Raw genomic sequence first — 19,977 nt, forward strand, 5'->3', positions numbered from 1 at the left:
TAACAAAAGGTTAACTCCGAACACATCTTCAGACTGTATACTAACATAACCATGTTCTCTCCATCATTCCAGTTCCCAATTTTTATATTGTTGTGCTAAGTAACTACAGCACAGCCCTGTCATAGACTTCAGTGACGTTACTGTACGTCCTCCCTTTCAAACATAAACATTTTTTTCTCTTATTTATGTAAATGAATAAGACTGGAACTTCCTGTTAACACATTAAGTAGGTTAATTAAATAATATAAAAACACTATGTAACACAATTTTTGTTCCTGGGTAGTAAGTGTTATTTCCTAATTGCTTATGCCTCAAAAGTATAATAAATGGCTATTATTCCCCACAAACTTTGCTTTTGTGACCAGGACAGTGATATTCTGAAATTTACCTATTTCCAATGAGAAAACGGGCGAATTTGTGTCTTTTCGTTCACATAATGTCAGAAAAAAACAACATATGAATCCAAATTAACATGTATTTATACTAAAGTAATACAAAAATGACTACAAAAGATTTAGAAGTGAGTAGTTTTTCAAGATTTATGATTATACTGTAAATCACTTTCACAAATCAGCCACCAAATGTACTTATCATACTTCAAGGCATCCAGCAAGGTCTTGATGCTGTTGTAATCCTCTTTGAGGTGCACCGAGTGAGCCAGGGGAAGAGACGGGTACTTGTTACCATTATGAAGCAGCACAGCTTTGAGGCTCCTGGTTGAGCTGTCAATGAAGAGGTGCCACTCATTCTGGTTGCAGGTGATTCTGATTGCCTCGAACAGACTGGTCACATTGTGGCAGAAGCAGAGCCCATCTTGACGGGTGGAGAAGCTGGAAAAAGTTTGGTGATGCTTCCTCTGATCTGCGACTTGCACACTTTCATCCAAAAGTTCCACTGCTTGAGCCTAGATGTCAAAAGCTCGGCATTGGACTTGGTAAGACCAAGATATCTAATCAAGTTGTTGAGGTCTTTTTGTTTGGGGTAGTATGGGTTTCTCTCCTCAGCTCCACCTCTGAAACTGTCATCTGGATCTACAACATCTTCCTCGCTCTCTGACTTGCTGCTCTCTTCTAAAGACGGCTGCTCTCTCTCCGGAGGAGTGGGTACGGGGAGCTCATGGCAGTGTGGCACTGGGGCGATGGATGAAGGAAGGTCCGGATACGTGATAGCAGGTGCATTCTTGCCAGTCCGACGTTTGGAAGGGTCCACCATGCAGAAGTATTAAAATAAAATTCATGGCTCTCTTTTCCCCTCTGTACCATCCTACAAAAATACATTTATTTCCCATGACTAATGTGTAAGAGATTCTCGCAACATTTTTCATATATGATATATTTTTTCAATAACATTGAAAACTGTAAAACATTTTAAAATTAAAAACTTTTACAATTTTAAAAATTAACACATTTTATAACATACAATTCAGAGCAACAATTATCCATCTTACCTTCCAGAGTTTTTTTGCAGTGCTCACAGGTGAAATGAGGTGCCCAGGGTTTGTCTTGTTCCCTGACAGGCATGCCGAAATATGCCTTGTAGGCCTCATACATCTTAGCAGTTGATCCACGGAGTATTTTTTTGCTCTAATCTTGATAAATTGGCTGCAGACATAGCAAAATGCGTCTGCCAGATGCTTGCAGCCTCTTGATGCCATCTCAGAAAAATGCAGATATGTATCCACTTAGGCAGCTGGAACTAAACTGAACTGGTGGGCTTAAGGCCCCTGTATTTATTTATACTACTATTTATATTACTGGAAAGTTCTAGAAAGTTCTAGAAGTTACTCCAAGTTTACTCAGCAATGAATCTATCTGGATTGTTCTGGAAAATAGGCAAATTTCAAAATATCACTGTCCTGGTCACAAAAGCAAAGTTTGTGGGGAATAATAGCCATTTTCTATACTTTTGAGGCATAAGCAATTAGGAAATGACACTTACTACCCAGGAACCAAAAAAATAAAATAAAATAAAAAAAATAAAAAAAATTGTTACACAGTGTAACTAAATACATTTTTATAGCTACCTCTGCTAAATCAGCATAGAATTGTAAAATAAATGGTCACGTTTAAATTTTTGCCATCATGGAGAAGAAAGGAGCACAAGGGAAGCTTGGAAAACCACATATAGACACTCAAACACACACCACATTCCCCTGCATTCATACACACTTTGCATTTAGAAGTCATAAAAGCACCTATAAGAGGAAAACTAGAGCTAATGCACTTACAGTAGCAGATTGAAACATACAGATGTACAGTGCAGCCAGTCATGCATATAGGAGTTACATCTTTAAAACATGAGTACACACACTAACACACTACTCTCTTGTGCATTTAGTTCTTAGATTGCAGCCTATGAGGAAAGCACAGTTACAACACCCCCACAGTTACAATAAATGATGCACTATTTTTCAGTGTGTTTTGAGTGTGTGTGTATATGTGTTAGTGTTAGTGTCTGTTAGAGTCTGTAATTTGTATGCACAAGTGTCTACCTTGTGTATGTTTGCACAGTTTAATTAATTTGATGAAGGCGGTCAATACTAATATTTTCCCCTCATGATGATTACACTATTAAATGCAAAACATGCATACGCAAGTGTAAATGTTAAATGATGCAACCACTGGAATGAAAACTGCATTAGAATCAATTAGTAGTATAATTAAATAGTTTATATAACAGAATAACACACTCAGGCAGATGCACACACACATGAACCCATGCTTTCAGCTAAAATAAGAGATTTGCACACATTCTGGACTAAAGAATGTAATTAAACACAGCAGTTATTAAAGGAAAAGGATGAAACAGTACAGGTGGCAGGTTATATAAAAACCTCAGCTGAGTTTAAAAAGAACAGTCAACATTGTATAAAGTAAAAAAGGAAACAAACACTAAGAAACAGATTAAAACAATTATAGGGAAAAACAAAGGCAGGCACTAAAACATGGGTAAATGTTTTCTACAATTTTCTACAAAATTGCTACATTTTTTTTAAATGAACTGCATATTTCACATTTTGAAACTGTAAAGGACATAAGCACTCTTATACAACAGGCCACCTCCTACAACCCCACATCCTCATATGAACACATTGAATTTTGGCTTCACTGTACCCTATACACAATTTAAATGAATTTAAACGGACTGTCCTCATATCAGGAGACTCTAGGCTTTAATTTATGGGTTAAATGATCAAAGCATGACATCACATGACAAAACAAGAGGTGCCAATTTCAGTGAAATGCTTCTATGCGAGCAAACCAAACAAACAAGCTGTAAAATTCTGCCTTCGGAGGCTGTATACTGAGATAGGATGAAAATAAGGTGCCTTTCAAACTGTTCTGAGATCAGTGCATTCATAAAAAATGCTGTAGATTAAGCCATTGACACTGATTAGGCAGTAAGCATTCCTTTGCAGCCATAGGAGTTCAGTTCCAGGACACAGATGGCATTTTGCATTGTATTCGTTGGAATGAACAGTACATAGATTCAGAATTGATGAAGTTAATTTTAATTTCAACATGGTTGGCAGTCATTGGACTATTCTGACCAATACATTGATTCAGAATTGATTAAGCTAATTCTACACCACTACTGGCTACTACTTGTTTGTTTGACAATGCGGAGTGAGAACATGAAGATTTTGTTGCCAAAGTAGAGAATAAATGTTTATAAAAAATTTGATACACAAACCTGATTTTCTATAGCTTGCATTAAACAAAAATTCCAAAACCTAGTATTCCAAGACACACTTTTTAGGACAACTATTTGCTGTTCTATAAGCAATTTCTTTGTTTGCATGGTTTTCAGGTGCTAATAGTTAGTGGAAAATGCACACATCAGCAATCTTGTCTGGGAGGTTAAACAACGTTAATATACTTTCTCTTATCCCAATTTAATATGCAGAGACAACTATAAGTAAGCCATTAGGACATTCATTCCCCTGAAAAGTGAAAACGGTGGCTCTGTGATGCTATCAAAACATTGCTCTGTTTGTTTGAGCATTCCAACCAGCCCAACATAGCAACTTTGCCTCAACCAATGGGGTGAGATTGAGCAGCACTATCTGTTTGGCCTACCAGTTGTTTTCACAATTCAGGATCTAGTCTAATGTGACATACACTACCAGCCAAAGTTTTGAAACACTTACTCATTCTTTATTATTTTATTTTTTTTCTCACATTTTAGAATAATAGTAAAGTCATCAAAACTATGGAATAACATAAATGGAACTATGGGAATTATGTTGTGACTAAACAAAATCCAAAATAAATCAAAACTGTGTTATATTTTAGCATCTTCAAAGTAGTCACCCTTTGCCTAGAATTTGCAGACATGTACTCTTGACATTTTCTCAACCAACTTCTTGAGGTATCACCCTGGGATGCTTTTTAAACAGTATTGAAGGAGTTCCCATCTATGTTGGGCACTTATTGGCTGCTTTTCTTTATTATTTGGTCCAAGTCATCAATATCAAAAACTTCTTTTTTTTTTTTTAAATAAAATATTTGCTTTATAATGAAATAAATAAATATGTTGGCACAATTATATTTTTGTCTACAAAACTAATTTCAAACATTTAAGCACACGCCATCAGATCAAAAGATTTTTAAGATCATGAGAAACATTTCAGTCCAGTGTTTCAAAAGTTTTGACAGATATTGTACATTTTATGTTTTAAAGACCAGGAAAAATCATTATACAGTCATGATAGAATACTGTACGTTCTTACCAATATAATTGTCATAACACCGTGATAACAGTGACATAATGAACAGCTTTAAATGCCAAAGGATTAAGGCAGACGCACTGAGAAATTACATTCTCTCTCACTTTCTCGCTCTCCCTTTCTCAAAAACATGTACAGTCTTACACACATATTTATATTCCCCATCTGCTGTGCATGATAATTCGTGGTTTTGTGACATGGTTCTATCTGACACAAGGTCACACATTTCATTCTACCCACAAACCTGCTGCGCCTTTCACATAGGAAGCAGCATCTATTGCGGTATTAAGCCACTTCCTGCATGTACCGACTATCTGGGAGAGACAGACACCACCGAAAGGATCGCACCCACACATACACAGTATACACAGAGCATATGTCTGTCCAGTTAAAACACCCTGAATAATATAAACGGTGCTAGGCTGATTCCTTTTTAACCTGCAAACTTTATGATAATGTGAGAGGAGATGTTTAAGAGTTATGCCTCATCAAACTCACCTGCATCATAAGATAATTATATGAATGAACATTTTAATTAAATATTATTTCCTTATGATCTTTCAATCTGAAAATTATGTTAAGTCAGACTGATCTCACAATGATTTTGGAAACAGAAGATTGATTTTTCTTGAGCTGAAATCGGTCTGTGCTTACCAGAGTTTGAATCACTGCCCCCAGTGGCTGAAGCAGGAAGTGTTTTTGAACGTAAGGGTACACGTGAGCTACAGTTTCCGGGTGAAATGCCCACAGAGGGGTGTCTAAAGTGAGTTGTTTTTAGCTGTAAAGGATGTAATACAGTGAAGAGGAATGCATATTTTAACTCTGCCCTCAAACCTAAACCCGACCCTAAACCTAACTATCAGTGGAGTAAAAATGTACTTTTAGAGGGAAAATGGAACCTACGGATCGCGCTCGGCACTGATTATGCAAACGCAGTTACTTCCTGGTTTAAGTGCGGGTCAAGAAACCAGTTTTCTCACACTGCTGACACAACACACAGTCAGTCGTGCCATAGGAGTTAATCGATGCAAAAATGTCTGATGGGACATCACTTGTCAGTAACTCGGCATAATAGGACCGATGTTAGATTACTGAAACACTCTGAAGAAACATGCTGACTTGCCATGTGATTATGTTGGATCAGCTACTAACTTCCAGAAGATAAGGGCTTTCCAAGTGCAGACTGAACAGGTTAAAGCATTCATTCTTGACTAAGAACACCAGGAGCAATATGTAATAAGGATCCAAGTTGTGCGGGTTGTGCAGTATGTGATGACTGGGACTAAAATTAATGTATTCACGATGGGTTGTGATATACAGTGATACGGGTTGGGTAGTGTTTATAATATTGTACTGATGCTGCTGTGACTGAGGTGAATACATGTTATTCATATGATGTGTATTGTACTACAAACTGAATTCCAAAGGACTAATAAAGTCTATTCTATTCTATTTTATTCTATTCTGAATCAGTCTGATTGAGAATCCTGAATCTTGAACACACAACCTGAGCTGATGAATTTGAAATTGCCAAGACATTAAAGTCTCATTTAAAACAACAGACCTCACCAAAAACCTACATGTATAACAGAAGAAATCAAACAGCAGCACTCAGTCACTCCCTTCACCAAAGGAGAAAAATGTATTAGAAGGAAAAAGAAGAATGAAAAGGAGGGTGAACAGGAGGGGGATATAGAGAAGAACTAAAAAATACAGTCCTCACCAGTTCAACTGATCCATAGTGTTTCCGGCTGAACTCTCCTCTCCTGCACCCCAGATCCTCTGAAGCTGAGCTGCAACACAGAGTATACAACCATTCATACTGATTTCAAAGTTAACTTCACAAAATAATTATGTGACTAGGGCTGGGCGATGTGTAAAAAATATGTTAGCGATAATTGCCTTAAAAAATATTGCGATATCCGATTACATCGTCAACCCACCTGCCGAGGGTCAGTGAATTTTTTTGCTTTATTGATTTTGCTTAAAAAATTTTATTCATTTATTGAAACACAAAAAACATTTCTAAATTCAAAATGCACTTTAAACTAAACGAAAAAAGCATTAAAATAATGAAGTAATAAAAAAATCTCATTTAACCACCTCCCCAAATTCATATATTTACCGTCTCCAACGGCCCCATTTGCCATCATCCAAGCATCCGTCAACACAACAGATGGAAAATTACTAATAGCTTACAGATTAAGAACTAAAGACAATTATAAATGTAAAGACAATCAAAATAAATAAGCCTAATAAATTCCCTTGTGTTCCCAAAATAATAGGGCTGCCCCCGACCAAAGATTTTTCTAGTTGTTCTTTTAAGCCATTAGTCGACTAATACTTGGACATGCGCTAATAATAGCGCACATTTATCTAGGTTAACGTTAGAGCGAGCGGCCATGTAAAGTGGCTAACGTTAGGCTACTACTTACATGTTTCAAATGATAAGCCATGTTTGAGGTCGATGAATGATTGGCGAACGTTTGGATTTCCTGCCCAACATAATTACCACATGGACCAGCCATGTTAACTATCTCTCCTTCACGGACTGCATGACTTCGCCACTTCCTGTAGAGTTTTTTTTTCTTCCTGCAACCAACTGACTAATTAAAATTTGGTCGACCAAGCCTCTTCTCATCGACTAATGTTTGGTCGACTATTAGGGGGCAACCCTACAAGATAATGCTGCCAAATGTGTGTTCTTATCGAATTTGTGTTTGTATTGCGTTTTGGTAATACAGTTAATGCTGCCTAAAGAACATAAAATAAAACTCAATTTTAGGTTCAAGGTGAATGTGTCTTGTATTACTTTATGTTTTATTCACTTTCTTCTTTGTTTATTTAATACAAAAATATATATTACTGAACCTGCAGAGTTGCGTTCACAATGCATGCTATCCACATGGAAATAAAGTGAATTAAACTCACAGCACGTCCCGAGATGTTCAGAGATAATTTGCAGCATTCTCATATACGGCATTATTCTTGCAAACAGTTTTCAGATGAATGAAATAGAGAAAAAAGAGTGAAAACTCTTTACATGCACTTGTTCCACGATACACTGCACGCCTCTGAACAAACAGCGAATCAGACACGGCAGTAGCTATGTTTCCATCCAAGTTGTGAATTTAATTTATGCGAAAAATCTGAATATCACAAAAACAAAAATAAAGCCACCTTTCCATCCCTTGCATTCAAAAGAACAAAATCATCACTTCCGGGGAAACTGTAGCGACTGTGTGACTCTTATTAATAAAATGCTCGCTGTTTATGACGCCCAGACAAAACGCTTTAATAACTCGTTTCATGACTGGAAATGACAGTGTGTCACACAGTTCTGAGAACACTATGTGTGTGTGCATTCTTCCATCATGACTTTGCAGTGTAGATCTATAAGATATTCTTTAAAAGTATCAATAAACCTGCTCTTTGGGAAAAAGTGCAAGTTTGTGTTTAACTTATTTGCTCTGTAAACTCTATGCAGGCTTTGGAATTTTACGACACCAGTATTTCAGAATGACCAGGGCAACATTTCAGATTCGAGGATTGGTCCACTGGTTCATCCAGTTGAATATTTTTTTTATGCGCATCTTGTATTCGTGTTAAATTCAATAGGAGTTTATTTGGTAAATGTGTTTCCATCATAGTTTATGTGCATTTCTTCTCATCGAAACATTTTTTTATCCACCTCAAGTGAGCATATACATTTTCCATGTGCATTTTGGAGATTTTATTCGCATCTTGGTGTTTCCATCCAGCAGATTTTATGTGATATCCTAAAATGTGCATAAAAAAGCATTGATGGAAACAGTTACTGACGGTTTTTATTTTGTCTGTTCTTAAAAATATAATAAAGTGTGTTTCTTCAAACTCGTGTCTTTGTGACTAACAGCATTTCTTGTCATGTGTCACTTCGAGACGTCTTGCAGCAGGTCACCTGCCTGTTGCAGGTAGATGAGCAAAATTACCCGCGCATGAAATACATTTGGACGAGGAGTTTGTGAACTGGATTCAGCCTCGTCATATTTTGCGGGTGGCGGGTGCTAGTTTCACACTCTGGTCACTGTTTAATATATTTACCAACTTCCCAGATCCATGGTTTTGCCATTTCCCAATATTGTCGATAATTGTCTATTCGCAATCGGCATCGGGATCTTTGTAAAACATCGTCGATATCCGATTACATCATCATATCGCCCAGCCCTATATGTGACGCAGATATTTTCACTCTGCTGGAAAGGATTTTGTGCGAATGTTGTTATTTCTCAAACTTTTAAGAAATGCAAAAGGTTACTGTGGATGTACAAATAAGGATGTAAATGTACATGCAGAAAATGAGTAAATGTACAGATAAATGTTGCTTTAAAGGTGAAGTGTGTAGTTTTTCAATGTTAATATACTTTCCTCTATCCCAGATGGGGTAATAACTGTAAGCAAGTCATTTGTAGGTTGATTTCCCTGAAAAGTGAAAACACTGTGTCTCTGAGGCGCTATTAAAACATTGCTCTCTTTGTTTGAACATCTCAATCAGCCCAACACAGCAAAACTGGCTCAACCAATGACATGAGTTTGGGGCAGGACAACCCATTTATCCGACAAAAGGTAGATGGAGGGAATGTCCAAGAAACCTTCCATTTTTTTATATATTTTTTTGCAATTCTGTTTGGTGAGCAGAAATTGCATACTTCACCTTTAAATAACAAAAACCTGCGTTCTAAAAAAACTAGTGGCCCTGCCTACTTTTCAGTTCATGTATCGCTTTTCAGTTCAGTTTTCAGACCATACAAATCCAAATGCAAAAACAGAAAAATGTTCATTTTTCCTGGTTAATTCATGAATGGATAATTGACCTTTTCTCTCATTTTCTTCAATTTTACTTTTTCTTAATTGTGATTTTAGAATTATTTTTTTTTAATAACTATTTTGCGACTTGATACCAATTTTTCCATTTTTGTGTCTTCCAATTTGCTCTGTGTGCTGTACCCTTAGCACAGGGGTGTGGGTTGGAGAAGGGACCCAGGACTGCTCACTGAATTCATGTTTAGCAGAAGTTTAAAAGGCTAGCCCAGGGGTCAGCAAACTAAGACACGCATGCCAACACTGGTACTCAGAGGGGTATTTATTGGCATGTGGGCAATAGCAAGAGAGTAGACAAACCATTCACGCAACCCACAGAGCGGCAAGTATCTACACTTTAAGTGGGTCGCGTAAGTATGAAATTTTCAGCTTTGCATCGTTCGCCCCACACAGTTAAGTAGATGATGATAGGGGTTTGATCTCTCGCTGGCAGGCAGAAGCATGGAAGAAAACATCATGGTTACTTTCATAACCTCCGTTCCCTGATGGAGGGAACGAGACTTTGTGTTGATGTAGTGACACTAGGGGTCACTCTTGGGAGCTCCAAACACCTCTGCTTTTTTGAAAAAAGGCCAATGAGAATTGGCGAGTGGAATTTGCATGCTACTCCCCCCGACATACGGGTATAAAAGGAGCTGGTATGCAACCACTCATTCAGGTTTTGTGCTGAGGAGCCGAGACCAGGTCCCGGCCATTTCAGCAGGTAGTTCAGCATTGTGGCAAGAGGGACACAACGTCTTGTTCCCTCCATCAGGGAACGGAGGTTACGAAAGTAACCAGGACGTTCCCTATCTGTCACTCACTCGACGTTGTGTCGATGTAGTGACACTAGGGGTCCCTATACAAAACGCCACAACTATCTGAGCTGTGTTACGTGAACTGCCGGTGTGTGACGGGCAGACCACTGTGTGCCTCATAGCCAGTGTACCAGGCCGTCATGTAACCTCCCCCAACGCACTTATGAGCGTCGAACGGTTCTACAGGAACAAGTTGACTGCCCAACAATAGGGAAGGGCTAGCCCAGCCGAGGCCTCTTTTCCTCTCTTTTCTCCCCAAAAAGAGTGGAATTTGTTAACTGACTGGGAGCCATAAGTGTCTACGTTGGGGGGTGTCCCTCCCAAGGGGAAGACACCGCGGAGACCACACCCCACCCAAGAAGGGGGGGGGGGTATTTTGAGTGGAATACATCACATGGTCTTACCGAGTCTTGTCAGAAGTATGTCATGTGGAGAGGTCCCATGGTAGGTCTTACCCGAAGGGAGAGGAGTTTCTACAGACCATGGCGACCGGGGACAGCGGGGCCTTTGCCTGAGGAAGACGCAGTTTACCGACAGGGAAACGATTTTGCGGAAGATATCACATGGGGTCGCCTACGGGGAACCAGCACACGTGGAGCACCTACCTCAGTACAGGGTCTCATTAGTGCACATACTGGGCTGGCAGCGAGTTTCTTCACAAACTCAACTGCCACAGGGCTAAGGAGGAAAGTCATCCAGGGATCACAGTCTGTGAACACAACTGGGAGTCAAGAGCGCACGTCTTCGCCTCAAGGGAGGGGGAAAGGCGCTATGCGCAAGTGGTACACCCGGCCAGCTTCCCGGAACTTACCTGCTTGTGCCTGCCAATACATGGGACGAGACCGGCTCAACCCGGAGATTGTAGAACCTCACAAAGGTGTTGGGTGCTGCCCAGCCCGCTGCTCTGCAGATGTCTGCCAAAGAGGCGCCACTGGCCAGGGCCCAGGAGGCCGCCACACTCCTGGTAGAGTGGGCTCATAACCCCGCAGGGGGTGGCACGTCCTGAGCCTGATATGCCATCACGATGGTGTCGATAACCCAGTGGGAAATCCTCTGTTTGGAGACAGCGCTTCCTTTCTGCTGTCCACCAAAGCAGACAAAGAGCAGATCAGAGCTTCTAAAGCTCTGCGTGCGAGCCAAATAGATGCGTAAAGCTCGCACCGGACACAACAACGCCAAGGCTGGGTCTGCCTCCTCCTGGGGCAGCGCTTGCAGGTTCACCACCTGATCGCTAAAAGGGGTCGTAGGAACCTTGGGCACATAGCCCAGTCGGGGTCTTAGGATCACGTGAGAGTAACCCAGACCGAACTCCAGGCACGATTCACTGACAGAGAATTCCTGCAGGTCCCCTACCCTTTTGATGAAAGTGAGCGCAGTCATGAGGGCATTCTTCAAAGAGAGTGCCTTAAGCTCAGCTGACTCCAAGGGCTCAAAGGGAGCTCCCTGTAGACCCCGAAGGACTACAGAGAGGTCCCACGAGGGAACGAGGCGCAGTCTGGAGGGATTCAACCTCCTAGCACATCTCAGGAACCTGATGATCAAGTCGTGCTTCCCCAAGTACTTACCATCTACTGCACTGTGATGAGCTGAAATAGCAGCTACATACACCTTCAAGGTGGAGGGGGACAGCTGCCCCTCCAGCCTCTCCTGCAGGAAAGAAAGCACCGATCCGACTGCGCATCTCTGGGGGTCTTCCCGTCGGGAAGAACACCACTTAGCGAACAGACGCCACTTTAAGGCATACAGGCACTTCGTAGAGGGGGCCCTAGCCTGAGTGATCATGTCTACCACCGCGGGTGGTAGGCCAATTAGGTCTTCCATATCCCATCCAAGGGCCAGACGTGGAGATTCCAGAGGTCTGGTCGCGGGTGCCAGATGGTGCCCCGTCCCTCAGAAAGAAGGTCCTTCCTCAGGGGAATTCGACGGGGGGGTGGGTGGGGGGTTGTCGTGAGGAGCGTGAGATCCGAGAACCATGTCTGGGTGGGCCAGTAGGGTGCTACTAGGATGATCTGCTCCTCATCCTCCCTGACCTTACACAGGGTCTGTGCAAGTAGGCTCACTGGGGGAAACTCGTATTTGTGTAGTCCAGGGGGCCAGCTGTGTGCCACCGCATCTATACTGAGGGGTGCCTCAGTCAGGGCGTACCAAAGTGGGCAGTGGGAGGATTCCCGGGAAGCAAACAGGTCTACATGTGCTCGACCGAATTGACTCCAAATCAGCTGGACCACCTGAGGGTGGAGTCTCCACTCTCCCCTGAAGGTAACCTGACATGACAGTGGGTCCACTGCGGTGTTGAGGTTGCCCGGGATGTGAGTGGCTCGTAGGGACTTGAGGCGCTGCTGACTCCAGAGGAGGAGACGGCGGGCGAGTTGTGACATGCAACGGGAGCGTAGAACGCCTTGATGGTTGATGTACTCTGCCATTGCTGTGTTGTCCGTTCGGACCAACACATGCTTGCCCTGGATCAATGGCTGAAACCTCCGAAGGGTGAACAGAACTGCCAACAACTCTAGGCAGTTGATGTGCCAATTCAGCCGCGGGCCAGTCCAGGAGCCGGCAGCTGTGTTCCCGTTGCATCCAGTGCCCCAGCCCATCTTGGAGGCATCTGTTGTAACCACGACGCACCTGGAGACCTGCTCTAGGGGAACCCCTGCCCATAGAAATGCAAGGTCGGTCCAAGGCCTGAAGAGGCGGCAACAGATCAGCGTGATGGCCACGCGATGTGTCCCATGGTGCCATGCCCATCTCGGGACTCGAGTCTGAAGCCAGTGCTGAAGAAATCTCATATGCATCAACCCGAGCGGTGTGGCCGCCGCTGAGGATGCCATATGACCCAGGAGCCTTTGAAAATTTTTCAGTGGAACCACTGTCCTCCGTCTGAACACCTTCAGACAGTTCAGCACCGACTGTGCGCGCTCGTTCGTGAGGCGTGCTGTCCTCGAGACTGAGTCCAACTCCAAACCGAGAAAAGAGATGCTCTGAACCGGGGAGAGCTTGCTCTTTTCCCAGTTGACTGAGAGCGAGGGGGACCAAGGGAATGATCACATTTTGGGCCTTGCGGCGGAGCTCGGGGTGCCACGTCAAGGGGACTCGAGCCCCATGGCCATGCTGAATCCAGGGACATCGAAGCACTTACCTGACTCCTGCCGCCCACCATAAGATTGGCCGAGGAGGGGGGAGGAGGAATCTCGTCCCCGTAGTCCACCAATCCTGTGTGGGCGTGTTTGTGCCACAGCTGGGCGCACAGGGGCAACCAATCCAAGGACAACATAAACCAACAGGCCCTGGATGGGAGCTTCGGGCGCCCACGCCAGGTGGCAGCGCTCTGTGGACACAAGTACACCGCAAGCGCCTTATCCACCTGGGGATCACCGAATACCTCCTGGCCGCTCCACCATCGAGGGTAGTGAGAGTGGGGGAGCTGAAAGACCGGGACCGGGCAGTAAAAGGTGCCTCCCACGATCTTGTCAGCTCCTATGCACTTCCAGAAAGAAAGGGACTGGGGTGGGGCGTGGCCGTGAGTGGCTCCCTGAGCTTAGGAACCAATCGTCGAGCCGCGAGGGTTCAGGGGAGAGTGGAGGGTTCCACTCTAGTCCAACGCTCGAGGCTGCCCGGGAAAGCATGTCCGTCATTTCCGCATCGGCCTGAGACTGGGCGACCATTCCCAAAGAAGGAAGCCCAGACGAAGCCTCTGCGTCAGACTGGACGAGTCTCTGCGATGCAGCGCTCGATAACTCATCGTCTTCCCGAGCTCCGAACAAGGAGTGGAACTCGCCCTGAGACAAGCCGGCGGTCTCGTCTGAGAGCCCGACCGGGGCAAGCGAGCGTGCTGGGGAATGGGAGGTCCGTGGGGGGTACCCGGCGGAGGTGGTCCCATTGATGTCCCCAAATTGCCCCCAGTGCTAACCGATGCGGCCTCAAACCCGTAGGTTGAAGGACCGGTGCGGGGAACCGCGACCGCAATGTTGCCATGGTCATGTTCTCGCAATAAGGACATGACTCATCCACGAATGATGTCTCCACGTGGGCAGTGACCAGACATGTAAGACAGCGATCGTGGTCATCAGAAGTGGAGAGATAACGACCGCAACTAGGAATAACACACAAATGCAAAGGCATCTTTAAAAAGACATTCCGTGTGTGCCGCTCTTTTTGTGAATGAAAATATTCTCTTTTAGAATATACTCTCTTATTTTCGCTCTGCCGAAGCGCCCGGGGGCGTTCTCTGCACTCCATGGGTGCAGAGGGGGAGAAGCCGCTGAAATGCACCGTAAATCCAGCAGTTTTGAGGTGCGTCTTTGGAGGGAATTGAATTCCGTGCACTGAATACAACCGCTCTGCTCCGAAGACAAAATCTGAATGAGTGGTTGCATACCAGCTCCTTTTATACCCGTATGTCCGGGGGAGTGGCATGCAAATTCCACTCGCCAATTCTCACTGGCCTTTTTTTTAAAAAGCAGAGGTGTTTGGGGCTCCCAAGAGTGACCCCTAGTGTCACTACATCGACACAACGTCGAGTGAGTGACAGATAGGGAACTGTTGCTCATGCTGGCTACAATTCTGTTGAACAGCTCAGAATTTTGCCCTCCTCATTCACTCTTACTCCAAGGAATTACATTAATCTATACTTAAGGATCTATTCTTGTGCATTAATGCCTTTTTATGGAATTAACTTGTGATACAGCAGTCCATTTACCAGATTGACAGAAAACTGCCACTTGTACTGGTTGGTCATTCAGCAACTATAACAAACAGCCCTAAATTTTGTGCTTATCATTAAAAAAACATTCATTTATTCTTATGGATCTACTCTTATGTAATAATGCCTTTATAAATAATTTATTTGCGATTAAATTTTGAAATTCTAAGTTCTTCGCTTGGCTAGCCGCCATTAGCGATAGTTTTCTTCCAGCTAGAAATGATATCATAAAAGAAGAAATGGACCTGATAAATGCAAGTAAGCTCCATATTAAGGCCTTAATACATAATAAAAGATGAATAACCCTAAATTTAAAAGGAAATGAATAGAAATTCAGGAAAGATCACCATGTTTTTTTGTGAGTATGCTTTGTAAACAGACTTAGAGAAAAATAGATAATCAAAATGGCAGGTAGGGGGACACTTCTGGCTTCTTCCAAACCCCTATCATCCACTCAACTGTGCGGAGAGCACGATGCAAAGCCAAATCTTTTATTCTTGCATGACCCACTTAAAGTGTAGAGATGTGCTTGGTGCTCTGTGGGTCGTGTAAATGGTTTTCCAGTCTCTCTCTATTGCTCGCTTGCCAATTACCAATCCCTGTACCAATGGTGGCATGCATTTCTTCATTTGCCAACCCCTGGGTTAGCCTTTTATACTACTCCTTATCATAGATGCACTTAGCAGTCTGTTTCCCAACCCACACCCCCATGCTAATGGTACAGCCCACAATGCAATTTGCTAAACACAAATATGGAAAAATAGAAAATTGGTGATAAGTCAATTATTTAAATATATCATTTCTGAACTTACAATTTTGAAAAAATAAAACTGAATAAAAGGAGAGAATCCGTGTATCTTCTGTTCATTCCATATCCATTTTGAAATTAAAATGCATTCGGAATATTGTGTTATAGGAAAATGTCCTAAACACTGATTTTGTAACTTTTTTCATATTATCTGTAACTCATCTGTATTATTTCCCGAAAGGTCCCCGAAATTTCACGTAAGACTAGGCTATTAGCCTACTTTATTTTCAACCGACCATCTAAGGTTCACTGATGCTGGATCTGCCTCGCCTTGAAAGTAGACGGAAGTAGGCGGCTGCAGTTAGAGGAGGAGTGAAATAATAAGTGCAAGTCAGACTGTTCTCACTTCATGCACCCCGTCCCACAGTCAATATTTTTACACTATTTGAAGGAGACCCCATATGAACCAATTTGGATTTTACTAACTATGGTGGTAACTGTTCAGGTAGTAGCTGTGGTTATACCATGGTATATCTTTTTAAGGGATGTACTAGTTGGCACATATTAAAATTACATTCCTGGTACAGACTGTAAAAAGTCACAAATTATGTTTTTTTACTGAGGTTTTAACATACCAAAAACATACACGGTCAAAGCTATTAATTAACAAGAACAATATATCACACGCTAATTTGCGCATATAAATTACATGAAAATAAATGATAATAGAGAACAGTCAATTTTACTGATCCCCATGAAGAAGAGAATTGCATGCTACAGCAGCATAATTATCAAAGCAATTAAAATTATACAGAAAATTTGCAATGTAGGCCAACCAAACATGCCGAAGATTCCAGCACCACACCAGAAAATAGGCTACATACTAATATCATAGCGAATAAATAATAGACCTGAGTGTTTCACTCAAAGCCAAGCACTGCGTTATGATCCATACTGCTCCTGCTGTGTTTGCAATACCCATGATCGCTCATGGACGAGCATCTCTGCACACATATTTGGGACCTTGGCAGGCTGTGTATATGTCATATTATCATTCAGGGCCAGATCTAGGGGGGTGCCGTGGTGGGTTTTGGCCCCCTAAATGATCCCTATTCCCCCCTCAAGTGCAAGTGAAGCAAAGTGTCGAATTATATTGTCATGGCACTAAACCTAACCCTAACCCTAACAGAGCACCCCTCTGTTATATGTTATTGACCTCCTAATGCAAACATTCTAGATCCGGGCCTGTTATCATTTATCATCTAAATAGTTGCGTCTGCTTATTTGCTTAACCACTGATCTGATGTTGCAGACACTTATTAGGGCAAGAATACCATGCACAGTGACTCTGCTGACAACAAAACTACACACATTTCCCCAAAACCTCAAAAAGCCTCTCTCCTATTCGTTTCACAAGAACACTATAAAGACGTTAATAGGCTAATGCAACAGACATACAGTGCAGTACAGTTTGAATATGTTCTTTTTCATACTATTTTCTTTATCAAAGACATTTTCTTGTCTGACTGAGGTTTAAACCATTGATATGCTGACCTACACGAACACTTACAAATATTAGCCATTTTACTTCAAATGCAATGTAAATAGTTCATGCGAGTGTACACCTTTCAACTAAGTGTTAGGGCTATCATTTTAATTTCATTAGTACCAAATGCAGCTTAGAATTTCTTTCAGAGAAGTGTCGAGATAATTCAATTGCAGGGCAGCCAAATACATCTTTATGCATGGTTTGTTTTGTGGCCTAATGTTGTGAGAAACCACAATCTGACATGCTATGCCCATTTATATGAGTGTTGTTTTGTTTTTGTATTAGGCTAATAGTAGTTTGTATGCTGTACAGTGTTGTTAGCACTTAGCAGTTGTTGTGTACTTTTTAAAAATAATACTAGGCCTCCTAAATTTTTTATGACAAAATAACATTGTAGATGTGTGAATGCGATCCTGTCTGCCACAAAAAAACAAACAAACAAAAAAAAAAAAACCTTTGCTGCATTAGCTGGCACTCTGTCAACAGGTTGTATTGTCCCTCTTTTTTTTTTTTTTTTTTTGGACCTGCACTCAGTGGACAGCGACATTTATCTTTGTCATTTAAATAAACACAGAGGGACATTTTAGCGCCTCAAATTTCTTGTGATTCGCTGCGGTTTTCAAGGAAAACCACCTGCTATGATTGCGGATGCCTCACTGAGAGATTACTTTGACATAACAATACACCATAAACCGCCTAAAAATAAACACCAAACCGGTATTTAGATCGTTCCATCAATCTTTGTATACGACGTTATATCTTTTATATTGCATTGACGGTGACACCAGTCGCTGTAGAGTGGCGCATGGATGTCCAGTCTACCTTAAACTGAGAGGCATTTGCATTAATAATTTACCGATTTTCCGTTTGTTCTCGCAGACTAGTATATCCCACTACAAAGTGGGGAAGTCTGTAATTTCGTGTCTCAGCATATACATAAGAAAAAGCAACAGAGGTTTCTTAGTCTATAGTAAACCAGACACCGACGAAAATACTATGAATTTAATCATAATGCTTGAACTGCTAGACTTATGGATCCAAAGAAAGCTTCTGTCAGAATACTACTATGGTGTTGAAGGGGAATAAGGGGCCGTTCAGACCGAAAATGTCTAAACGCATCGGAATAGAGCAGAACGCAGATGCCTCAAGACGCGTTTAAACAATTTGAAGTTCATTTTAGCTTGACACGACGAGACGCTGAAAAAACAAAGCGAGACGTGTCGCAACGGTCAAAGACGTTCGTCTAGTGCAAGTTTACATAGAAAAACAATGGGAAAAACAGCACGGACGTACGCAAAAAAAAAAAAAAAAAAAAAAACGTGTTCGTTGTGAACGGCCCCTTAGAGTGTAGCTTCTAATATCGCTCACTAAATCCTAACATTGTAAGAAAACATTTAAAAGATTTCAAATTTAAGGCTGAAATAAAAATACATGTCTGGACTAATTCATGCTTTCATGTTAGAAGTGCATATTTTTAAAACAGGTCCATTAACCTCATCTATTATGTTCATGGATCCCTCCTGAGAGCGTTCACTCTGTAGCTTGTTGCACATTAAAAAGGGATGCGACGAGTCTACTACCCCTGTCATGAAATTACTGCAATGACTGAATAACCTCGAAATATATACTGGATATACAATAACTGATTTTAAACATCAGTATTTATATACATGCATAATATGACGCATCCTATCAGAGTAAGTGTGGGGGTTTACCGTTGGTTGAAACTCAACAGTTTGTTCGCTGCAGGGTCTGCACCGCTCATGGCCCCACGCGATGTTACAGGATTCTGTCCTGCAGTCCAAGTTCCTTTTCTTTCTCCTCTTTCTTATTCTTCCCTTTCAAAGAGAACGATTAGTAACCTTCATTGCCCCTACAGCTGCGCGCTCTGCTGTATCTCTTCATTACGTTGCCTTTTTTGTTTGAATAGCGCGTTTCTGCTCCCTGTTTTAATGCACCTGATTGACGCAGTGGTAAGTCTCATATGGACACACCTCACGCGTAACTGAACATTCAAGAAACAGATTCTCGTGGGCTGGAGTACCCTCAAGGCCGCGCGCGGTGCTCGTGGCCGCCGTTGAAGACAGGTGGGGAGCTTGTTAACTGCACATGATCTCTCTCTCTCTCTCTCTCTCTCTCTCTCTCTCTCTCTCTCTCTCTCTCTCTCTCGCTCTCTCTCTCTCTCTGTGTGTGTGTGTTGGCGGGTTTGGGTGGTTTACTAGGACTTTTTTTTTTGTTACAACCTGGTAATTACAAGGGTATTATGCTATAAATGTGGTTTGTGAGGACATTTCTAGTGTCCCCATTATGCAAAATGGCTTAAAAAACAAAAAACATAATGAACGATGTTTTATTGAAAATGTAAAAATGCAGAAAGTTTTTTTGTGAGGGTTAAGGTTTAGGGGTAGGGTTAGGGTTAGGGGATAGAATGTATAGTTCATACAGTATAAAAATCATTATGTCTATGGAGAGTCCTCATAATGATAGCCACACCAATGTGTTTGTGTGTGTGTGTGTGTGTCTGTCTGTCAACGTTGTATTGACAAAGCATTACCTTAGACAATATTTATGATTAAGACCAGAAATATGATGAAA

General features: G+C 42.0%; 1 protein-coding gene across 8 annotated transcripts in view; it reads right to left on the reverse strand.

Annotated features, from left to right (window-relative positions):
• The window catches only part of garnl3 (GTPase activating Rap/RanGAP domain like 3), a 133,798-nt gene that overhangs the window by 66,902 nt on the left and 46,919 nt on the right, over positions 1 to 19,977 (reverse strand). For 5 of the 8 annotated variants that reach the window (XR_007893371.1, XR_007893372.1, XM_051658517.1 and 2 more), the window contains exon 2: positions 6,453 to 6,522. Coding sequence is in view for 5 of the 8 variants with exons in the window: in XM_051658517.1 (XP_051514477.1) it covers positions 6,453 to 6,522 (70 nt within the window). In the remaining 3 variants the exon portion in view is untranslated. Of the gene's footprint in view, positions 1 to 2,227; positions 2,271 to 6,452; positions 6,523 to 19,097; positions 19,444 to 19,977 lie in introns of those variants that run through there. The other 3 variants (XM_051658523.1, XM_051658546.1, XM_051658537.1) reach the window with 3 other exon arrangements.

This window comes from Myxocyprinus asiaticus, chromosome 3, assembly GCF_019703515.2.
Source record: "Myxocyprinus asiaticus isolate MX2 ecotype Aquarium Trade chromosome 3, UBuf_Myxa_2, whole genome shotgun sequence".
Classification (NCBI taxonomy): domain Eukaryota; kingdom Metazoa; phylum Chordata; class Actinopteri; order Cypriniformes; family Catostomidae; genus Myxocyprinus; species Myxocyprinus asiaticus.